At 55.7% G+C, this 20,673-nt stretch overlaps 9 protein-coding genes across 9 annotated transcripts; 6 read left to right on the top strand and 3 right to left on the bottom strand.

The window, feature by feature from the left end:
* Positions 1-15: 15 nt before the first annotated feature.
* On the bottom strand, positions 16-1,406 carry BKA78DRAFT_113610 (uncharacterized protein). Its single transcript, XM_066882306.1, has 2 exons — positions 1,398-1,406; positions 16-1,351 (listed from the first exon to the last, which is right to left on the bottom strand). Exon 2 carries the CDS (start codon positions 1,248-1,250, stop codon positions 45-47), a length of 1,206 nt encoding a protein of 401 aa, XP_066745234.1. The 5' UTR covers positions 1,251-1,351; positions 1,398-1,406; the 3' UTR covers positions 16-44.
* Positions 1,407-1,772: 366 nt separating this feature from the next.
* Positions 1,773-4,011, top strand: BKA78DRAFT_311125 (kinase-like domain-containing protein). Its single transcript, XM_066888182.1, has one exon. The coding sequence runs from the start codon at positions 1,951-1,953 to the stop codon at positions 3,964-3,966; it is 2,016 nt and encodes a 671-aa protein (XP_066745233.1). The 5' UTR covers positions 1,773-1,950; the 3' UTR covers positions 3,967-4,011.
* Positions 4,012-6,638: 2,627 nt separating this feature from the next.
* BKA78DRAFT_113574 (uncharacterized protein) lies at positions 6,639-7,737 on the top strand. The gene has a single exon (XM_066882305.1). It carries the CDS (start codon positions 6,770-6,772, stop codon positions 7,406-7,408), a length of 639 nt encoding a protein of 212 aa, XP_066745232.1. The 5' UTR covers positions 6,639-6,769; the 3' UTR covers positions 7,409-7,737.
* A 698-nt stretch (positions 7,738-8,435) lies between these two features.
* BKA78DRAFT_113543 (uncharacterized protein) lies at positions 8,436-9,270 on the top strand. Its single transcript, XM_066882304.1, has one exon. It carries the CDS (start codon positions 8,568-8,570, stop codon positions 9,069-9,071), a length of 504 nt encoding a protein of 167 aa, XP_066745231.1. The 5' UTR covers positions 8,436-8,567; the 3' UTR covers positions 9,072-9,270.
* BKA78DRAFT_113542 (uncharacterized protein) lies at positions 9,271-10,228 on the top strand. Its single transcript, XM_066882303.1, has one exon. It carries the CDS (start codon positions 9,470-9,472, stop codon positions 10,040-10,042), a length of 573 nt encoding a protein of 190 aa, XP_066745230.1. The 5' UTR covers positions 9,271-9,469; the 3' UTR covers positions 10,043-10,228.
* BKA78DRAFT_113541 (uncharacterized protein) lies at positions 10,229-11,507 on the bottom strand. Its single transcript, XM_066882302.1, has one exon. The coding sequence runs from the start codon at positions 11,181-11,183 to the stop codon at positions 10,416-10,418; it is 768 nt and encodes a 255-aa protein (XP_066745229.1). The 5' UTR covers positions 11,184-11,507; the 3' UTR covers positions 10,229-10,415.
* A 1,168-nt stretch (positions 11,508-12,675) lies between these two features.
* BKA78DRAFT_113539 (uncharacterized protein) lies at positions 12,676-13,755 on the bottom strand. The gene has a single exon (XM_066882301.1). It carries the CDS (start codon positions 13,569-13,571, stop codon positions 13,110-13,112), a length of 462 nt encoding a protein of 153 aa, XP_066745228.1. The 5' UTR covers positions 13,572-13,755; the 3' UTR covers positions 12,676-13,109.
* A 2,422-nt stretch (positions 13,756-16,177) lies between these two features.
* Positions 16,178-17,132, top strand: BKA78DRAFT_351785 (uncharacterized protein; the record flags this gene model as incomplete). The annotated part of the gene is made up of 3 exons (XM_066891238.1): positions 16,178-16,352; positions 16,406-16,941; positions 17,010-17,132. The coding sequence occupies 3 exons, from the start codon at positions 16,178-16,180 to the stop codon at positions 17,130-17,132; spliced, it is 834 nt and encodes a 277-aa protein (XP_066745227.1).
* Positions 17,133-18,027: 895 nt separating this feature from the next.
* Positions 18,028-20,627, top strand: BKA78DRAFT_294494 (P-loop containing nucleoside triphosphate hydrolase protein; the record flags this gene model as incomplete). Its single annotated transcript, XM_066886358.1, has 3 exons — positions 18,028-18,453; positions 18,491-19,568; positions 19,723-20,627. 3 exons carry the CDS (start codon positions 18,028-18,030, stop codon positions 20,625-20,627), a joined length of 2,409 nt encoding a protein of 802 aa, XP_066745226.1.
* Positions 20,628-20,673: the final 46 nt, after the last annotated feature.

The raw sequence follows: 20,673 nt of genomic DNA, 5'->3' as shown, positions 1-20,673 counted from the left end.
CTGCCTCATGAGAGGACTTGTCGATTAGTTTCTGAAAATGCAGTTCAAAACAGAAAAGTGGGTATCTCATCAATGGTAATCGGCTTCCTCTCCTTTGCGTCATCCCTTCTCCTTCTAGGAAGTGGGCTTTGAGTTCGAGTGTTGTCTTTGGCCGGCTCATCCTCTGCGGAAGCCCACAAAGAAGCTACGGATGGTCTTGTGGTTCTGGACAGAGTTGATGCTCTCCATGAAGCACGTGAAACTGGTTCCTCTGACGGGGCAGGCTGAGCCCTGACTGTACGGTTGGAAGCGTTGGCCAGGCGGGGATTTTGAAAGGTATTGCTGCCGCTTTCCTCGTCCTCATCGGAAGCCCACAATGAAGCCACGGCTGGTCTTGTTGTTCTTGACAAAGTTGACGCTCTCCATGAAGCACGCGAGACTGGTTCCTCTGGAGGGGTAGTTTGAGGCCTTGATGCACGAGTGGCGGCATCGGCCAGGCGGGGCTTTTGGAAAGCAGCGTGCCCCCTTCTTTCGTCTTCTTCGGGCCACGAGCGTTTAAATGATGACGTCCGTTGACTCAATAGAGGATCAGAAACCTTCCGCTGCTCTTTTAGTGGCCCATTCTTTGCTCTGCTCGAGATGGAGGGAGGTGGTACAAATTTGCTGCTTGATCTCCTCAATGTAGGGCCATCCAGGTCGTCGCTGTCATCCTCTTCATTGCTGGCAGCTGCAAGTTCTATTTCTTGGGCCAAGCCATGCATGGTGCTCTTCGTGCTGGAGGCCGCCTGGGTGCTCGGATTGACAGTAGGCTTCTTTGTAATCTTATGCTTCGTTGCTTGAAAGCCTGCTGCTGCACGCGTGTTCGACTTCGACCCTGCTAACTTTGCCAATTGCTGCGAGGAACTCGGAGGGTTGCCAGCCATCAAACCACCAAGATGGGGATCAAACATCCATGGCGTAGCGTCGTCCTCGGAATCGTCCGAGTTTCGACCAACCTCAACGTCCTCAGAGCCCATGGCTTGCAATGCCTTTGCCTGCTTCTCGGTTCTCCTTTGGCCCTCACGTTTCTTGCTGCATTCTATCGACATCTTCGAGCGAGGGTCCACCGGTCGTGACATGTTTTGGATAGCAGACGTATTTCTTGCCTGCGCAAGACGCTTCAGACGATGATACTCGGCGTGATGCAAATGCTGGGTGAAGATTCGGGCGGTGTCAAGGAATTCATCTTCAACCATGACCCAGACGTCATCTCCATCGAGGCCATCCCTCATGAATCTGGACGGTGTAAGGATTCGGCTTTATGGTGCTTGATCATGAGGAACATACTCTTGCGTTGGAGGTTGCGGAGGGGGAGACGTCGAGGGTGTGCGATCTGCTTCTATCAGCACGCAGCTCTCTACCAGATTGGTTTTACGCACCTCCTCTTTCTCGACCTCTTCTACCGCGCTCGGCCCTCGAATTGTTGCGCGGCTCATTTGATTCGGCGGTTGTTGATTGCGCTCGATCTTGTCTTGACGGTGACGCTGGAGTTTGTCTTTCAGCCTGAGGGCGTGACTTGGTATCTTTCAGCCATGGGAGTTTGCGAGGCATCGCCTTGACGTGAGTTCAAAAGATGGGGAGGTTGTACAAGGTCGATCATTCGTTGTTTGGGAGTGAAGTCGTAGGGCTGATAGCCGAAGATTAACCATTAAGGTTATCGATAAGGGCCCGGAGCGATTAGGGCATGAACGCGCGCCGCGTCGACCTATTTGTTGCCCGCGGCGCTGTAGCCTTCTGCCAACTCCACCACCTGTCAACATCACAACTCTCAGGCTCCTCTCTCTCTGTTTGACCCAAACACTCTCTTCTCGCCGTCTGCGCCTCTGGCTGCGCCAATCCCTGGCAGTCATGCGCGAAAGCTTCGTTTCCGGTTAAGCAAAACCTCTCTGCCTTTCGCATCCCTGCTCGTCGCAACCGCTCTCTTCACTCACAATGGCTTCGACGTTCTTTCGCTCTCCTCTCGAAAAGTCAACATCTGACGTTGCGTCGGAGGGAGATGAGTCTCCTCGAGACTCACCTCACCCTACCGAAGTCCCGACCCTGACCCGCGTTCGCTCTACCGATACCCAGTCCACCGAGAACGTCTCACGCTCGTTCCCCGAAGCTCAGTACCAACCTCAACCTGTCGACCTAAAGGATGTGACCTTGGTCGCTCTACTCGAAGACAAGGCCATCAATGACATTGTCCTCTTCCTCAATGAACGTCGCAACCTGAGGACTCAGCGACCTCTCACGAAGCACGACCCCGAGGTCCAAGCCATGGCGAAGGAAAAATACTTGTGCATGTTCAATCAGCTCAAGCAACACGGTGCCATTGATGACAACGTTCATCGACCGGAATACAAGCCAATCCGAGACAAAGTCAACAGACACCTTGAGGAAGCGACCAGGCAGCACAACGAACTTCTTCGGTCAAGGCAATTGGATGGAATCACTAGTTCATCGGGCAATGTTCTCTACCCAACAGGCTCCTGTGAAGAAATTCCACATGAAACCCAAGTCGTCGTTCGCAATCCTGCCGTCGCACACGACCGCAGCCCGCTGTTTTCGCATCCCTTGTTCAACCAAACAGAACCCCTGGAGTACTTCGCGGAAATCGGCCGCGGCGGCTACGGAAGGGTTTATAAGGTGAAGAATGTCCTGGACAGTGGATTCTACGCAATCAAGCAAATCCCTCTGAGCCAAACTCGATTGTACCGCATTGCCAACAGGGGAAAAGACGAGCTAGACGCTCTGCTCAAAGAAGTTCGCACAATGCAGATGCTGGACCACCCTCACATCGTTCGCTACCACGGCGCTTGGGTTGAGTACAAGACTGCGTACGAAAACATGCCAAAGCGCATAGGCGAGGACTCCACCACAGAGACAGGCTCTGGTTCCAGTGAGGCGACAGAGAGTCAGGGCCGCATCTTCCCCATTTCACTCGAGGATGATGGCATTGTCTTTGGCGATGACTCGAACTCGAACTCTACGCAGAAGCTTGGTGTGACTGATGACTCGCCCATGACAACACGCCCTCGAAGGGGCAGCTACGCTGACTCGGTATCTGACGACTTTATCGCTCCCAACTGCATCTACCGAGACGCCGAGAGCCCTGGCGATACGCTCACGAGGAAGTCGGCATCCGATGAGCTGGAGGATGAGGTCGAGGTTATCCCCAGGGATGACACTGACAATCTCAGCTCCCTCATGTCTTCGCACAAGCTCACTCAGGAAGATGAACCAGAAAGCAAGTCGAAGCCTCCCTTTGAGTACGTCCTGAGTATCCAGATGGCTCTCTATCCGATGAATCTTGCGGAATATCTCTCGTCAAACACGGTTTTCCTTCCTGACGGTGGCGTTCAGGCGCGCCATTGCTTCCATGTCGATGTCTCCTTGAAGATCCTCCTGGCCATTGTGGACGGCGTTCGATACCTCCATGCGCGCAAGCTTGTGCACCGCGACCTCAAGCCCGCAAACATCTTCGTCTCTGCCGAAGAGGATGAGTACGAGAACAAGAACAACATTCTCCTCGGAGCATGCAAGGGCTGCAGGGCAGCAGGAGTCATCAACAACTCGCAGCTAGGCATACGCATTGGAGACTTCGGCCTGGTCACTGACATTGCACAGCTCGGACAGCAAGTGCCGCCGAATGCTCCTGCCAAAGTGGTCGGAACTGAGTTCTATCGTCCTCCTACCCCCGCCCCCCGCGCCAACGAGAAGTTGGATGTCTTCGCACTGGGAGTCATCGCGTTCGAGCTGCTGTGGCACTTTTCTACGGGTATGGAGCGCTTTCAGACGCTCAGCGCCCTGAAGAAGGGCGAAATCCCCGCCAATTTCGCTGAGAAAGTCGGAGACGAGCGTATTGGTGGAGTCATCAAGCGCATGGTCAACGACGACGAAGACCTTCGTCCTACTTGCAAGCAAGTTCAGACGGAACTTGAGGAGATCCTCAGTTCTTTGGATTGATTGGCTTAGCTAAGTAGGATAATTCATGAAGTCACTTGCAGTACATTTGTCTACCCTACGTGCCTAAGCGAGGCCTAAGAGCCGGTAAAGAGCGGCGCATGCTGCCGTTCGAACTGACGATCTCCCGGACTATTGCCTAAAGCGGTAGTCGGTGATGCTAACTATAATGCCTACCTACTCAACACCAACAAGACTACACTGGATGTTGTTGCAGAACCAGCTCGCATTCTGCATAGATATAGACGCCCCAGGGGCTAGTGGATATAGTATGTGAAACTGGGTGCGAATTTGAGCGGGAAAATTTGCTCAATTCTTCAATATTCCAGTGCGCGTATGCCTGATGACTCCCTAGGACTACCCACATGTATGCTCAAATGCTCCCTGGTATACACCGCGCGTATGCTTGATGACTCCCTAGGATGACAGCTCACAAACCTATCCACAATTACTTTATTCTAGTTGCGCGTGTGCTTGATGACTCCCTAGGATACAGTGCATATATGCTTGAATGCTCCCTAGTATCTACTACACATACGCATGATGACTCCCTAGGATCAGCACTCGCAAATCTAATTGCATTATCCAGAATTGCTTTCACTATCCAATTGCGCGTATGCCTGATGACTCCCTGGCATCCTGCGCGCATATACTCGAATGCTCCCTGGTATACACCACGCGTATGCTTGATCACTCCCTGGGATTAGCACTTACAGATCAAATTGCATCATCCGCAATTGCTTTCTGTATTCTAATCATGTGTATGCTTAATGACTCCCTAGCACACAGCGCACGTATGTTTGAATGCTCCCTAGCACACAGCGCGTGTATGTATGATGACTCCCCAGGACCAGCATTTGCAAACCCATTTATATTGTCCACAATTGCTCTCTCTGTTCCAGTTGTGCGTATGCTTGGTGACTCCCTAGCACATGGCGCGCATGTGCTCGAATGCTCACTAGCATATGGCGCGCGCATGCTTGATGACTCCCTAGGTAGGATCAGCATTTGCAAAGCCAATAACATTGTCCACAATTTTCTCTACTCTAGTTGCGCGTATGCTTGATGACTCCCTAGGATATAGCGCGCATATGCTTAAATGCTCCCTAGCACACAGCACGTGTATGCTTGATCACTCCCAAGAATACAGCGCGTATCAAATAGATCTAGCTTGTAAAACTAGGTAAGAATTCAAGTGAAAAAGTCTGGGTAAGTACAATATTGTTGGCTCAATTCTTCTCTACTCCACTGCGCGTATGCTCGACTCCCTGGACTCCTCGGCGTGTATGCTTGAATACTCCCTAGGATCGGCCACGCGTAGGCTTGATAACTCCCTAGGATCAACATTTGCAAACCCGCTGGCAAATTTGCTTGCTCTGTTCTAGTGCGCGTGTGCTTGATCACTCCCTGGGATCCACCACGCGTAAACTCGAAGGCTCCCTACAAAAATGCGAATGTACACTTGACTAGAATCTTGTGCATGTATAGTACACTTAAAAATCACATGTATGCTCGAATGCTCCCTATGATCCAGCACAGGCATACTTGAGTGCTTCCAGGTACCTTGTGCGAGTGCACTTGATGACTCCTTAGGAACCAGCGCATCAGTCAAGGATCCTGGGATCCAGCGTAAGTATGCTGAATGTGTCCCATTATTTCGGTCTGCGTGTGCTTGAATGCTCCCTGGTATCAAGTGAACGCAAACCAGGCTACTCACTTGATCGCTCCCCCTTTTGCAGCACGCTGATGCTCGAAAGCTCCCTATGTTCAAGCACGGGTCAACTTGGTTGCAGCCCTTGAGTCAAGACGCATGGACTTGATTGTTCTTTTTCAGTGCGTGAATGCTTAAGTGCTCCCTGGAATCCGGCAAAAGTATGCTCAATTGCTCCGAGTGATCCACAGTCCGTATTCTCGATTGCTCCCTAGTATCTGGCAGCACATGTCAATGAATAATCCCTCGACCTCTGTGGTACAGCACCATGAATGCTCCCTCTGCTTCACCACAATGACTTCAAGACGAAACGAACAAGAATACGACACACGCCCGAGCAAAGGGCAACGAAAGACGGTGCCCTCTCCCGGTAAAATCGGCAAACGAAACTTGACACACCTGACGTCAAGGAGAAGAAGCAGCTGTCTCTCGTCCCGCGGCATGCACCAGGTACTCCTGTCAATCACTTTTCGCCCCGCCGCCGCCGCATTTTCCGCGCGCCGCCCCGTCAAAACGCAGCGGAAACGCCTAGCTATTCGCAGACTGGACTGGGGAGGCAAGGTCGAGGGCGGGAACCAAGAAAAGAAGGAGAAGAAAGTATCCGGGCCACTAGAAAACGTAGCCAGGCACCATGTGCGGCTGAGCGGCGCTGGCTCCGGCCTAGGGAAACCTTGTCTTGTTGCTTGTTCGATCGCCCACAGCTCTCCGCCCGGCTGGTAAACTAGCTGAGAGAGGGGGAAAACGGCAGAAAAAAGAGAAAAGAAATCTGCTGCTAGTGGATGGGACAAGGAAAAATCCATGTCATCTTTGTTGGCTCGGCGGGTCACAAGCATCGCGTCCCGCGAGACGCGTCGCTCCCAACACAAGACTTCATGACAGGAATCCACCTAACGTCGAAGGGACGATTACGGGGAGAGCCACTAGAAAGATGGAGAACAAAAAGTTCCATCATGAGGGCTGCGCCACCTTGCCAAGCTCCAAACCTCTCTAGTCTTCCCGCTGCCAGATCCAGACCCAAGCAGGCCCAGACTCCTGTCCAGTTCCCGGACCCAGGGCCGACGTCGCGTGCGTGTGGAGAAGGGGTTTGGGTGGAAGATGGGAAACAGAGAATTCGATTCGACTCCCACTCTTCCTCCTGCCGCGGCTGCAGCGTTATTTCTCTCCCCTTTGCCTCGAAAAGGAAAACCAAAACAACTTCTCAAACGAGGGTGCGTCCCATATCAGCGCCACACATTTGAATCAAGAGCCTCCTCATTCGCTCTCGCTCGCCACGCGTGCCTGTCTCAGACGCTGCCAAAAATATCTAATGCCTCTTTCTTATTCCCTTGCCGCGGCAGCGGTAATAGAGAAACGCAGCGGGAGAGGAAGAGCGTTGTGTTATGGTTGCCACATGCAGGCAGCAGATTGTCAGGTGGAAGGAATCATCAATGCGCGCTAGTTGGCTGTCGCCACACTTCACCTCGCGGGTCGCTCCCTTTCTCAATTGATTGGAAGACGGCAGGCAGGGCAAGCGCGCACGAGGACCCCCAGAAACGGGGTGCTAGCAGCGGGCTGGAGTCTGGTAAAACCAGAGAGACCAACACCGACAGCAGGCTAGACTGGGCCAGGCTGGCATCCAGTGCCAGTGCGATGCTGTACTGGATGGGCTGTGGTGGAGTTGGTACGATGCGGGTGCGCCGTGGACGCCACATCATACCCTTCTTTCCCACGCTACTCGCTTTTTGGCGTAGATAGCAAGCCAACACTTGGACTCACGCGACGCGACTCTGCAGCGACGCCACCCCACACATCACCCCACGGTACGCTAGGTACGGCTCCAGACGCCACACGCAATGCGCACGCTGCGGGCGGGCCAGCGCGTGAGTAGTCCCTCTCCTAGGAGCAGACCACAGCAATGAGTTGGGTCGACTAGCTCTTCAGCCAAGGTCTTGAACGCGGCGCCTTTTTGCTTGTCTGTCTCTTGTCGTTCTTGTCTTTGTTGGCGTTGTCACTGTCGCCACTGGTTTGCGTCTTTTTCCTCTGGTGTTGCTTCTGCTTCTTCTCCACGTCCCGTCTGTCTGGTCTCGTCGTCCGTCACGTCGCCGTCCGTTCCTGACGCACGCCATGACGTGTCCACCTACCTCACCATGACGGCTTGCTTCTGTCCTTGCGAGAGTTCGCCGTATCTTCGCCGTGCGAGCCGCTTTGCCGTACGACGTCTTTCTGTATAGTAGCTGCAGCGCGGTAGCCGCGGAGGTAGAAGGTTGCGAAGGGCCGTTGAGAGACATGACACAAGACGAGACGACTCCAGACGAGGAGGCGGGGAGGAAAGACGAGACTGCGCGAGTAATGGATTGATGGGACTATGAGAAGACGGGCAGAAAGAGAGACCAACCGAGGAAGCACAGCATAACTCACCGGTAGGAGTGCTCGGCCAAGTCGTGTTGCTGAGGTGGTCCGGCTAAGTACATTTCTTTCTGCGTGACGTGTCTGACTGGTGGTGCCTTGTAGAAAAAGAAAACAAGAAAGGAGAAAAGGTGACGCGACGAAGCGAGGCTGAGGACTGTTGTCTCTCTTTTCTTTTTCCCATTTCTTCGAGATGCATACGAATTGAAGCACAACAGAAGGATGATGCCGAACCGCCGGTCATTGTCGATTGGTGAATGCACCTCGATTTGGGTGCAGTGGATGGCGGGAGTGAGAAGATGACGATGATTGGAAGGATGGATTTTGCTCCACACACCAACAGACCCAAATCTAGAAAATTTCTTCATTGTATCCCACCCTACTTTGCCAAATTAGCACACCCACTCCAACCTCCTTGCAAACACATTTCCAATCATGAGCACAGGCAAGCGGTGAAGCTGGTCGATGGACAGCAGATGAACATTGCCAACTGACTTACCTTGCTTGCATGGGTGCAAGTTGTTCGACAAGGACCAAGGTGATTCCGAATTTCTATAGACCTACCTGGAAACCTGGAAGATTACGCATATGCGCACCCAGGCCATCGCTGGTAATTATTTTTCTGCAAGTCAATCAATCGGCAAATCAAGCGCTGCACCAGGTCGACAACACATTCAACGTCGCTTGCTTTCTCGCAGAGTCGGTGACGCCAAACGGAGTTGATCGGCCTTGCTCAAGAACCTACCCTTGTCGCGTCCTGACGGACCATCTTGCAACCTACCTTTACCAATCGACAATGAGCAACCGTACTCTACGTTCAAGCTGTGGCCTCCAAAACTTTCTACGCTCCAGGACACCCGTTATTTCTCAAATCTACACTCACCGACACCAAGTATACACACGCCATCCCCATCCCCATTCCCGTCGCCTCGCCTCGCTTCATCTCGCCAGCTGCCGTTTCAGCGATGTTCCATGCCGGCGTCTAGCGCCACCCAGAAAACGGTCAGATTAACTGGTAGGTTGGCTAGCGCCACCGCTTCGCTGGGAAAACCGCAAGGCAGAGGTAGAGGCAAGGAGATCCCCGCTCTTTCCCGCCTGCGAAGAATTTTCGGCGGGAGAGAGAGCCAAGCCGGGCGCCAGCGGTGCGGAGCGAGCGGCGACCTAGACCTGGGCGGCGGGACGGCGAACGGGGAGATGGTGGTTCGCGGTGACGAGGATGTCCTTGTACATGCTGGACTGCGGGACAGAGCGGTGGGGAGGTGCTGGTGGAGGTGGATATGGCGGCACTGAGCTGAACCGATGGAGCGACGACTGACAAAGCTTTGCGTGGCTTGAGAGCGAAAGCGAAAAGACCTGCTGGACAAACCGTAGACCAATTCTATCACTTGGCCCGATGCTGTTTCTAGGAGGATGGTGGGAAGACCGGTGTTGGCTCCTCGCGTTCCTAGTTGGTCAACGTCCGCAATGCGAAGCCGAAGGCTGAAGTGCAGCAAGCAGCAGTCGGCAAGAAGCATCATGTCTCGTCGCCGCGCGACATTGTTGGATTCTGCAGCCAAGATATGTAAGGTAGAAAAGGGAAGTTGTTGGAGAAGGAAGAAGGAAGAGGCGGTGGTGATGGCGAGCGGTCAGGTCAGGCACCATTTTTTGATGGCTTTTTTCGGCAATCCACAACGATCGAGTCTGTGGGGGCATTCGATGCGTTGCCCTCGACTTTTTTTCGACTCATTGTTGCTCACGGGGCGTGCTCTACAGACTGGATTCTGCCCTGCCCGTAAACAAGATTCTGACTCGGCCAGCCTGGTGGCCACATTGGGCGGTGCTGGCGTGATAGAGGGTCGAGGACGAGCCCTGCCGTCCGCCTCCGCGCCATTCGTCCGTCCGCCCGTCCCGTCCGCCGCCACGCGGCGATCAGCCACATGGATGAGCTGGGCAAAGCAAATAGGAATTGCGCAGTCGACAGCCCTGCGCGTATTGTTGCCGTAGAAAAATAGGCCGCGACGAAACAGAGCTGGCCATGCTGTGACTCGTTGGGCTGGTCGACCGGCAGCGCCTACAGACGCCTACTCACGGCAAAACACATTGACTGAAGGCCCGCTTCAGCTCCAGGTGTTGTGAAAAACAGGACATGAATGAATGCAAGACGTGTTCACCACGAACACTCCACTTTGCGTTCCGGTCGGCGACTGAACAAGTGACTTGGTTGACCTACAAGGCCAAGGCCCAAGCCCAAGCCTATGCCCGAGGACAAGGCATGTGGCCGGCCGATGCGAGAGCGAGCGCGAAAAGTACAAACGCCGCAGCAGACAAGCCAGGCAGCCAGCGGCGACGGCGTGATGGCATCGGGGATTGGATGTCTTCACCTGGCCTGCTCCGCCGCAGTCCCCTCCTTTTGCGCTCTGCGAGAGTGGGGCGACACAAGAGCAAAAGACACAGGTGTAGCCTTGGTCGCCACGGACGCTGGGCTTGGCCCCGCCTCGCGTTGGTGTTGGCTTGCGTAGACGCCGCGCGAAGCGCACCTCCACTCAGTCCGGTGCTCGTAACACGTGCCGTACGGTACGGCGCGGATCAAAGAGAGCCGGGCAGCTGGCAGGGCGATGGGAACCGATGCGGCAGCTATCCGGGCGCAGATGGGCGGGCGTTGGTTTTGTTTGGCGTGTTGGTACTGAAGGACCCGCCCGACGACTGCAGCGCCGGTGAGTTGAGAGTGGATGGATCTGTGGACCGGGATGTGCAGCAGGGAAGCGGGAAGGGGGTGGAAAAATAAAACATAAAAACAGGCATGGCTGGTAGGTGGGGCACATGGCCCCTCTACAAAACGTCGACAACGCGGAGTAGATGAGACGAAAATACCAAAAAAGGAACCATGCGGGAGATTTGGAATAGACTGGTGGGTGAGGGCGAGGTGACTGCGGCTCTTTCGGGTCCTGGCGTCGTGGGAGCTCATGCAGTGCATCGCAGATGAGCATTCTGGAACTTGGGCTCGAGCTGAGAGGGGCGACGGGATGGGACGGGAGGACAACAGCACGCGCGCGAGGTCTTGGAAATTGGTGATGATGGTGGTGTTAGTGGTGTCGTCCGGTCGTGGTCCGTCGGTCTTTGGTGTTAAGAGTTGGCAGAATACCATCTGTCGGGTGTTGATTGGAAGGGGTGCGTGTGATAGAGTCTCTGATGGCGAGGCGAGGCGAGGCGAGACGACGCGAATGAGGGCGGCTGGAGAGTCGAAACATGCATCGGCGAGCACAAAGCTATTGTGTCGTGCTCGGCTTGTACCGCTGGATGAAGCGAGACCAACAGGTCGTGATTTGTCGGCCTTTGGCCCCCAATCTGAACCGCAACCCCGACTCCAGGCAGCCAGATGTGCGCAATCCCCGCATCAATAATACAAGGGCGGACGGGACTGGACGCGTGGAGGATGTGATTTCCGTTCGGCAGCCTCCAGCATCCCATCCCTCCAATTCGACACCCAAGCCATTGTCGCTAAACCTCTACTCCTTCTGGCTTTTCGTGTGCGCATGCGAGCCCTTTCGTCCACGGATATCCCCAATCCAATGCTTAGCGCCCTGCTTGTCTCTGCAGCTAGAAGATTGCAAATGATTAGACACCCGCCAAGCTCCGTAGCCTCCGCAGTGCTGTCGTCTTCCATCTTTGCAACCTCTTGAGACTAGAAGATAACATGCCGGCCCGCAGCAGTGTGAGCTGAATGGATGCGTGAATCAAAGGGCCAAAGCCATGTCACTCGAGTTGCTTACTGAGCACTGCGCACGACCACGTGGGCCATGCGAGCGTGAAAATGCTGTGTGATCCGATGTTTGTTGGTGTTGGGTTATGCGCCCGCTGTCTTGGGCAATGGTGTTTTGTGTGGGAGCACGCGGAGACCGAGTCCGCTCGGCCACGCGCGAGAATAGTGAAAGGGCAAAGTCGAGACCGCAGCCGACGACTGGTTGTGCCGCTCGGACCGGCCAGCACATTGCCTCCAACCTGCAGCATCATGACGTCCGCCGTCCCGGAGGATTCGCAAGCCTTCTGCCGTGCTCGCCGAGTCCACCGGCGTCGTCATATGCCCACGAGCTGAGAGTCCAAGTTGTAGCACCTTTGTTAAACTTTAACCAAGCCAGTCGTATGCCTGTGCCCGGCGGGCGTTTCTGTTCGATCCCATGGGGGCCATTCGTCCCGCGACGTTGAGTACGACGCGGCCATTCGCCTGCTAATAATAGGGCCCCGGCGGATGCCGCAGTGGATGCCGATTCCATCGATTAAGGACTCCAACAGTTTCGGTGTCGATGTGATGGCCTGCGGTAAATGCACATATTCCTTTTTCGAGGACGCCGCTGTCCGTTGCGGCGCCACGATGGCCGTCAAGGGGCAATGACGGTGAGCAGTGAAGGTCGATCCAAGTTGCTGGTTCGTAGGGCTGGAGGAGCCGCCCGCCTGCTTACAGGTACGTCGCACGTTTTGGGTCGCAAAAATCTTGACCGCTGCTTGCAAAGCCCCAAGGCAGCAGAATCCAACAGGCGTGGCAGTTCACATAGCAGATGCGCCGTTATGCTGCAAAGGCGAAGAAGGCGCCGCGCCTTGCGACAACGCCAGCTACAGAGCAAGCCTATGATGCAGCTCGAGCACGGCGATCCCGTCGACTAGGGCACTGAAAGAGTGTGGTCCTGTGCCATTGCGACATGGATTCGATAGAGAATTACCAAGCATGGACACGAGCTTCCAATCACACCAAAGCCAACCATCGGCGACCGTGGCGAATATCACCGGCCAGCATGTGATATCAAAGGATGCATCAAAAAGTCGTTTGACGGCGAGACTACCAGCCCTCTCAGGCTGCAGATGGCAGTAGGCGCTCCTTCGCCGGGGGCCATGCATGGTGCATTTCGCATTTTCGGACAGAGCGGCGGAGAGGAAAACGTAGCCCGCGGATACTGGTTCGACGAGAGTTTGTTGGCTTCGAATGATGGATGGCATCAAGGCGCCCTAGGTACCATGTTAGCATGTGTCGCCCTTGGCTTGGAGGGCGACAGGTCCAAATCAAGACTGCCGGGTGGTTTCAATGACGGGGAGTGAAAAGCATAAACATCCAGCGCAGACAAAAGCAGCTGGGCGCAGGATGAGTGGTCGGAGAGAAGGAAGTGATAGGAAACGACGAGCACCATTTGGCGTCGGTTGATAGGACCCAGTGCAGCGCGCGCAGAAACATACCTAAAACAGAAAATACTCGATGAGGCAGTAGACCCAACCTTGCGACGTTAATTTCTAAATTAAGGACAAAAGTGCCCGTCGACTGAGATGATGGAAAGTCGGAGAGTGTCCACTCGGAGACTTGTTTTTCAACTTGGAGACACAAGACAGTGGTTGCCCAGAATCCTACGGAGGCTATGAAAACGCGCGGCCCCAACATGGCATAGCAGCGACCGCAGGGCAAGCGCGAGATCTGCATGGAGGATTTTTCAGTTGGAACTTTTTTGGCCTTTTTCTGGTTGCGGCAGTGGTGACGAGTAGAAGGCTGCATTGTGGAGTCGTGATATGGGAATAAACTCAGCTCTTGGTTCTCTTGACGCAGCCCTATGCTCGCATTCTAAAAACAGACCTGAAACTGGTCCCAGCTATGCGTCGCAACAACGCCGGCACGAGACTGGCCTCGAGAGAGCCAAACACCAGCCACTGACGCCCCGAGAAGAATTGAGTTGGACGTTGTGTAGTCACCATGGAACAATACGGTGTGGGAGACGCCAGTCGTCATGGGCTTAGCCAACAATGGCGAAATTCTGGAATAATTTTGTCCAGGCTAATTGCCCCTAATCGACCCTCCTTCCCGCAGAGTGAGTTGAAAGCAGGGCCCCGAGACGGTAGTGCTTATCGTGTGCCGCGCCGGCCACCATGCCCCGAAAGGTTTGTCGCTGGGCACTGACTCTGTTCAAGGCGCTGAGAAGAGATCGGGAGGGCCCGCGAGCGCCATACCAGCGGGTTGGGACAGTGACCCAGGACAAAGGGGAACGGTGGAAGATCAGGGTGGAAGTGCCCACACTGCGGGGTCTTGCTTACTGTCTGTCCACCTTTTGCAAGCAAAAAAACAACGGCGACTATAGCATGGCGACGGACCGTCTTCGATTGTGCCAGGCGAGCTCCTCCCACGCGTCCTCTCGGAGCACGTTTTGTGGCCGATGGTGCTTCGTTTCTGAAGCAGGGGGGGCTGGCATCGGAAAAGTCGGGCTTTCAACGGACACCTCAGCAAGCACACAAGAATTTGGCAACAAGCTTTCCCTAGCTCCCTCGCAAACGATCCTTGATCCCGTTTGCTGCTAAGAGTCGGGTGCATTATTGCGATAGCGAAAGCTGCACGGCATCATTTCCCGGATTGGTAAACCAAGAGGGTCGAGTGCCGTGTTGCGGATTGGCTGCAGGTTTAGACAGGGGTCGCAGGAGCGGGGAGAGGTGGTGATGAGCAGTCGTTGCTGTGCCGCAGCAGGTCATTCGCAAAGGGCGGGAGATCTGAGGGCATATGCCCAGCCCCACGTACGCTCAGTGCCTAGCCACGCGGGTGGGGAGTTGGGTGGCTGCTCAGGACAACGACGGACGGTGGCGACGACGGGAATCCCTTGAGCCATCTGGTGGCCCCCAAACTTGTTTCGCGGTCCTGACGATGGAGCGAAGCGGTGGTAGGAGGACTTGATGCGGAGAAGACCAGGCGGAGTTAGGGCTATCACCGGCGGAGCGACCAACAACACAAGTCAACGAAGTCGCGGGCAGCCAAGACGAAACGTCAGGGTGCAGCTTGTTTCGTCGGCCAAAACGGTTTGATGCTTGGAGCTCACCGACCTTTTGCTTCATCGCCGTCAGAGAGGTGTACAGTGCAGTGCAGTACAGTCCATAGGGCTGGCGGAATGGCGGGGATGGGGTTGGGACGGGGCCGAAGTGTAAGACGCTTAGTTGGCTTTAGCAGCTGGCAGCTGCGCCGGCCATCCCTGCCACAGCGTGAGGATATGCAACACATGTCGACGTCGTACCAAAACTCCCGTCCGGCGAGCTGGAGCTGGAGTCGTGTTGGAGCTGAAGGAAACGATTCGTGTCTGCCTCGGACGATAGAGACCGCTTACCGCTTTGGGCAAACGGTCGAGGCCACTTGCGTCGCCAGCGAGGCACATGTGGGAGTGTGAGTACCCCAAAGCCCGCAAGCGGTGTGTGAGTGTCTGCTAGCCCTACACATATCGAGTGGTGGTGAATCGGGATTATTTTTGGTTATGGGAGAGGGACCTGTTGACGAGAGTGGACCCCCGCTCTTCGTCCACTCTGGCCCCCAAGTCCACGCCCCGGGCTCTGCCACAGCCAGCCCAGCCATGCCCTTCGATTAGGGTAGCCAGAAAGCCGGCCGCAGCCCGCTTCCTCGCACTGCGAGCCCCAGAACGTAGAGCCCTGGCTGTCGTTCGGCCGATCGCACAATGGTGCCCTTTTGGATGCTCCTGTGTCCCCTCTCCAATCCACTCGACCTACGTAGCTGCAGGCGATCAAAAAAGCCACCCAGTCGTGCAGACCAGACCGCCCGACTCCAGACAGCAGAAACATGGCTGGTGATCCTCCTGCTTTGCAAGCGGGCACCAAACTACCAAGGAGCCGAGTCCGACTGACCGACTCCGTGCCCGCTGGCCGACAACGACGAGACGGGTGCTCCAGAGGCCAGGACGACGGCCGCCGCAGTTGCAGCAACGGGCTAGCTGGCTTAGCGAGCTGCCAAATATAAGGTATGGCCATGTTGCTACCTGGGAAGCGCAGGATTGCTAAGCGCTAGCTCCTCTTCTGGACGAGTGCAGGTCTGAGCCTAACGGCCAAGGCTGCGTCTGCAAGATGCCCTGGCCCATGCTCGCCGTTGCAAGGGTGCCGGTGCCCTATGCATCTGCTCCCGGAGCTCAGGATTGCTGGCGCAGTGGCTTGCAAGGGTCACAGCTGCGTAGCTCGACTGCGCTGCCGACGACTCTCCAGCCTCGAGCTGATAAATATCAAGCCGCCGCCCCGGCCATGATCGTCTTGCAGCAGCCTTATTCCCACGCTTCCACAGACTCTTCTGGCCATATCAACTCCTCAACTCTTCCTTTTCCTCTTCACTCTTCTCCAGTCGCCACCATGAACAGGCACGCCGGATACGCCTACCACCCCCAGGCCCACGTGCCAACCCAGAGATACTCGAGCACCAGCAGTGCCTTCAGCCCATCCGCAAACCCCAACGAGGACTGGACCAAGATCTCCGACCTGGCTGAGCGCAGGCGGATACAGAACCGCATTGCCCAGCGCAACTACCGTGAGTCCAAAGAAGCCGGTATCCGAGACGACTGTAAACTGACTCTTTCCCAGGCAAGAAGTTGAAGAAGAGGCTCGAAGACCTCGAGAGGAGGGCCGCATCCAACTCTGCTTCCCCGGAGCAAAAGCCCGCGGAGCTCGACCACTCGCATGTTCAGCCCCGCGAAGACGCCGCACCCGCAAAGACCGAGGAGACCCACGAGTACCCGCGGACAGCAGAGATCCCTCAACCCCAATACTACTCCCACGACGACCGCGGAATGTTTGCGTACCAGAACACGCGCCAAATCTCGACATCTCCTCCTCCTTTCTCCTACTCTTCCTATCCGGCCCCCGACGCCGTTTCGTACGCCTCTTACTCCAACACGCCTTACCACGCCATCCCCGCCACGACGGCAGAGCTGCACATGCCCTACACGCCGTACTTGCCACCCATCTCTTCAACATACGCCGGCGCTCTCCCCAGCATGGTCGTTCCAGTCAAGCAGGAGTTTTATGGCGAGGAGGAGATTAGCCCGTTCAGCATGAACTACGCCACGCTGACTGGCATCGACATCCACACAAACGCATACCAAGACTCAAATCCTCATGTAAAGCACCCTCCCCGACAGATTCGACGCCATTGAAGAGCCGACCCGCTGACAACGCTTTCTGTCAGACGCCTCCTCTTTCCGACTCTTTCGAATCACAATCGGGCTCGCCACCGGAATCGTGCTCGCTCTACAACCCGGCAACACCGGGGTCGCTGCCGGCATCACCACCACATCTCGGCTGCTACTGAGCCCTTTCTCCTTGTTCACGATGCGTAAAAGCGTACGAGCCAAATGAGCCTTGTCATGAGTTTTGAAGAATACGCCAGAGGATGCATCACCGGGGTTTCTCCCATCCACCATTTCTTCTCTTGTGTATATTACCCTCTCCTGGTGGCCTCGCGGCAGACTTTTTTTCCTTTTGGGATTTGCATCCTTCCATCATTCGTTCAGCGTCGGCGTTTTGAAGAATCACGGTCGTTTTACCCGGCAAGCCATGGGCCTATGGCACGTGCCGCAGGAAAGTCATGGATGGAGGCATGTCTGCGAATTGTTTTTTGGATACGGTTTCCAGGGGTATCGCATCGGTGCGAAGGCGTTTCTGAGATCTGGTGTCCCCCCTTGCTTTTGGTCACACGGGGGTAGGAGAAACTTGGGATTGTCGCGCGGTCTTTGGTTTGGCCCCATGGTAGTGGGCAACATGACCCACTGGGTTTCGTGGCTTTGCTGCTGCCGTTGGGGTCCCGCCGGATCCTGAGGATGCTGCTAGGGTAACAGTGCTAAAATTGGCAATTTTTAATAGACCAAGCCTGCTTCACTCGACGTGTGTATTGATCCTTCGAACTTGAGGTGATGTCAGTGGACGTGTCGATGAGTGGTTTGCCGCTTGGTGTCTAGAACGGGCGAGGTTGTTGGTCGGCAAGGTCGGGACCGGCAAGAACTTTCCACTTCCGCATTGCAATGACGCCATTTCATTGGCTCCCTTCGTTTCATTCGTGCCTGAGGTGTCAAAGTACTCACGTGAAACCGTTCCATGCCGCCAACGCGACGTCCAGACGCCGCCTCTGACGCTCTTCGACCGCGACCGCGCCTGTTTCGCGAAAGCCTCCCGTCCATCACAATCGCCACCCCCGTCCAAACTATCGCATGGCCCCAACCCGGAAGAAGACGACCACCGAGCGCGCACGGCAGTGGCTCCGCGGCGGAGGCGTGCTGCGCGAAGACTCGGACGACGAGCTCGGCCTTGAGGATCTCCCGTGGGAGTGGGTGTATGAAGATGGACAGGATGTCGAAGACGCGTCTCAGGACAAACCACGCAAGAGGGGGCGGCCGCGGAAGAGGAAGATAATTGGCACGCGCTTTGGAAACTTTGAGTGTCGGCTCGGAGACACGGTCTTGATCCAAGCAGACAGCAACGAGGCGTGGGTCGGCATAGTCGTCGAGTTCTTTGACGGAAAAGATGAGGACACTGGCGAGGACGAGAAGATGGCCAAGTTTATGTGGTTTTGTACTCCGCGCGAGATTCGCAACAAGGCCAAGATGCGGAATGATTATTTGGAAGTGGGTGCTTCGGTACGAGCTCGATGTGCGCCATGCTGACAAAATGCAGAACGAGCTCTATGTTACTGCTTATTTCGACGACAACCCACTGGTGTCGATCAATGGTAGCGCGACCGTACTTTCAAAAGATGAATTCTACAGGAAATATCCGAGTGGCAGGGTTCCGCGCAACGCAAAAGACTACGGCAAGGTATTCGTTTGCAGGCGCGGTGTCAACACTCGCACAGTCACTTATACGGACGAGTTTGTCTGGGAAGATGTCTACCAAGGAGAAGAAAGTATACCTGAAGTGGTGCAGCTTGTCAAAAGTCAAACAAGAGAAACTCGACAGCGCCGGGAGCCTCGAAAGGCAGCCAGAGACGACGACTTTGTCGTGGGAGATGATGATGACGACGTCCCAGAGACGCCAAAGAAGCGGCGAAGGCTGAATGACGCCACAACGCCCTCGAGAAGAAAAGACTTGACGCCCCGGAAGTTCGTGACTCCGACGCACAAGAGGATTGTGCTCAAAAAACCTCTGGAATTCACGCCATTGGGAACCAGAGTCCTCTCTCCTAGCGTCCTCTCCTCGCCCTACCAAGTCGCTCGTAATCAGCTTCATGTGTCGTCGGTGCCTGCATCATTGCCATGTCGCGAAGAAGAGTTTTCTACCGTGTACTCCCATCTCGAGGCCGCCATTACCGACGGCTCAGGCTCCTGCATCTACATTTCAGGTACCCCTGGCACCGGTAAGACGGCAACAGTGCGAGAGGTAGTGGCCCAACTCAATGCCTCTGTCCAAGCCGAAGAATTGGACGACTTCATCTTTGTCGAAGTCAACGGCATGAAAGTGACCGATCCGCACCAGTCATATTCTCTTCTGTGGGAAGCTCTCAGGGGTGACAGAGTGAGCCCTTCTTACGCCTTGGAGCTTCTTGAGCGGGAGTTTTCAAATCCTAGCCCGCGGAGAGTGCCGTGCGTCGTCTTGATGGATGAACTGGACCAGCTGGTCACCAAAAACCAGAGCGTCATGTACAACTTTTTCAACTGGCCGGGGCTGCGGCATAGTCGTTTGATTGTGCTTGCTGTGGCGAATACCATGGATCTGCCGGAACGGACGCTCAGCAACAAGATTAGTAGTCGTCTTGGTAAGTTTTGTCCAGCCTTCTATCAATTTTGTTGTGACTCAATGAGCTACTGCCTGCTGAGTTGCTCGTCACGCTCGTTATTCAATGGCTCTCCAATGCACCAATTCGAGCAGCTCTCTACTACCCCGGATATCTCTTCTGACAACGTATGCAGGCCTCACTCGCATCACTTTTCCTGGTTACACACACGAACAACTCATGTCCATCATCCAGTCTCGCCTGGCCAACGTCCCTGGCAACATAGTTCACCCAGACGCCATTCAATTCGCCTCTCGAAAAGTAGCAGCCGTATCGGGCGATGCCCGCCGAGCTCTCGACATATGTCGCCGCGCCGTCGAACTGGCCGAAGCCGCCTCCATCACAAACGGCGTCGAATCCACCTCCAACTCAGTACCCAACACGCCCAGCAAAACTCCCGGCCGCGCAAAACCAACGCCCGCGCCGCAAAACTCCACCACCACCACGGCCAAAGCCCCCATAGTGACGATCCAAACAATCAAGCAAGCCATCGCCGAAGCCACCAGCTCGCCGCTGCAGCAGCACCTGCGCTCGCTGCCCCTCAGCAACAAACTCTTCCTCGCCGCGTTGCTGGCGCGCGTGCGCCGCACCGGCATCGCGGAGGCGGTCCTCGGCGACGTGTTGGACGAGGCCAAGAACCTCGCCGCAATGAGCGGCGCAGACGCCATCTCGGATTTCCTGCTCGCGGGCGCGACGCTCGCCACCGGCGACGGCGACGCCGCGCTTGACGCCCTCGAGGCGCTCGGAGGCCCTGGTGCGGGCGCCGCAGCGCAGCAGCGCTCGCCGTTGACGCCGCGGAGGGGGCGGCCACCTGCGCATGCTGGCGAGGGTAGGGGTAGCAACGCAAAGGCGAAGGCGATGAAGGCGGCGCGCGTCGTGGGCATGGGGTCGGCGGCGGTGGAGCTGATGGAGGCTGGCATTGTGGGGTTGGAGGCGCGGAGGGGAGAGCGCGTCGGCAGGGTCAGGTTGGGCGTGAGCGACGAAGAAGTCCGGTTGGCGCTGAGGGAGGACGACGAGGTCAAGGGGTTGGGTTTTGGTTAGACGGGGGAGTAGTAGTCGGGCTGGTGGAATAGCTGCAAATATACCC

The sequence above is a fragment of the Phyllosticta capitalensis genome, assembly GCF_038381095.1.
Source record: "Phyllosticta capitalensis strain CBS 128856 chromosome Unknown BKA78scaffold_4, whole genome shotgun sequence".
NCBI lineage: Eukaryota > Fungi > Ascomycota > Dothideomycetes > Botryosphaeriales > Phyllostictaceae > Phyllosticta > Phyllosticta capitalensis.
Note: the sequence above shows the minus strand (reverse complement) of the source record. Positions and strands in the feature narration are given on the sequence as shown.

Coding starts and splice junctions, on each gene's coding strand:
- BKA78DRAFT_113542 (XM_066882303.1), top strand. CDS start 9,470: ATGGTGGGAAGACCGGTGTTGGCTCCTCGCGTTCCTAGTTGGTCAACG.
- BKA78DRAFT_113610 (XM_066882306.1), bottom strand. CDS start 1,250: ATGAGGGATGGCCTCGATGGAGATGACGTCTGGGTCATGGTTGAAGAT.
- BKA78DRAFT_113543 (XM_066882304.1), top strand. CDS start 8,568: ATGGGTGCAAGTTGTTCGACAAGGACCAAGGTGATTCCGAATTTCTAT.
- BKA78DRAFT_113574 (XM_066882305.1), top strand. CDS start 6,770: ATGGGAAACAGAGAATTCGATTCGACTCCCACTCTTCCTCCTGCCGCG.
- BKA78DRAFT_113539 (XM_066882301.1), bottom strand. CDS start 13,571: ATGCAGCCTTCTACTCGTCACCACTGCCGCAACCAGAAAAAGGCCAAA.
- BKA78DRAFT_113541 (XM_066882302.1), bottom strand. CDS start 11,183: ATGGTATTCTGCCAACTCTTAACACCAAAGACCGACGGACCACGACCG.
- BKA78DRAFT_311125 (XM_066888182.1), top strand. CDS start 1,951: ATGGCTTCGACGTTCTTTCGCTCTCCTCTCGAAAAGTCAACATCTGAC.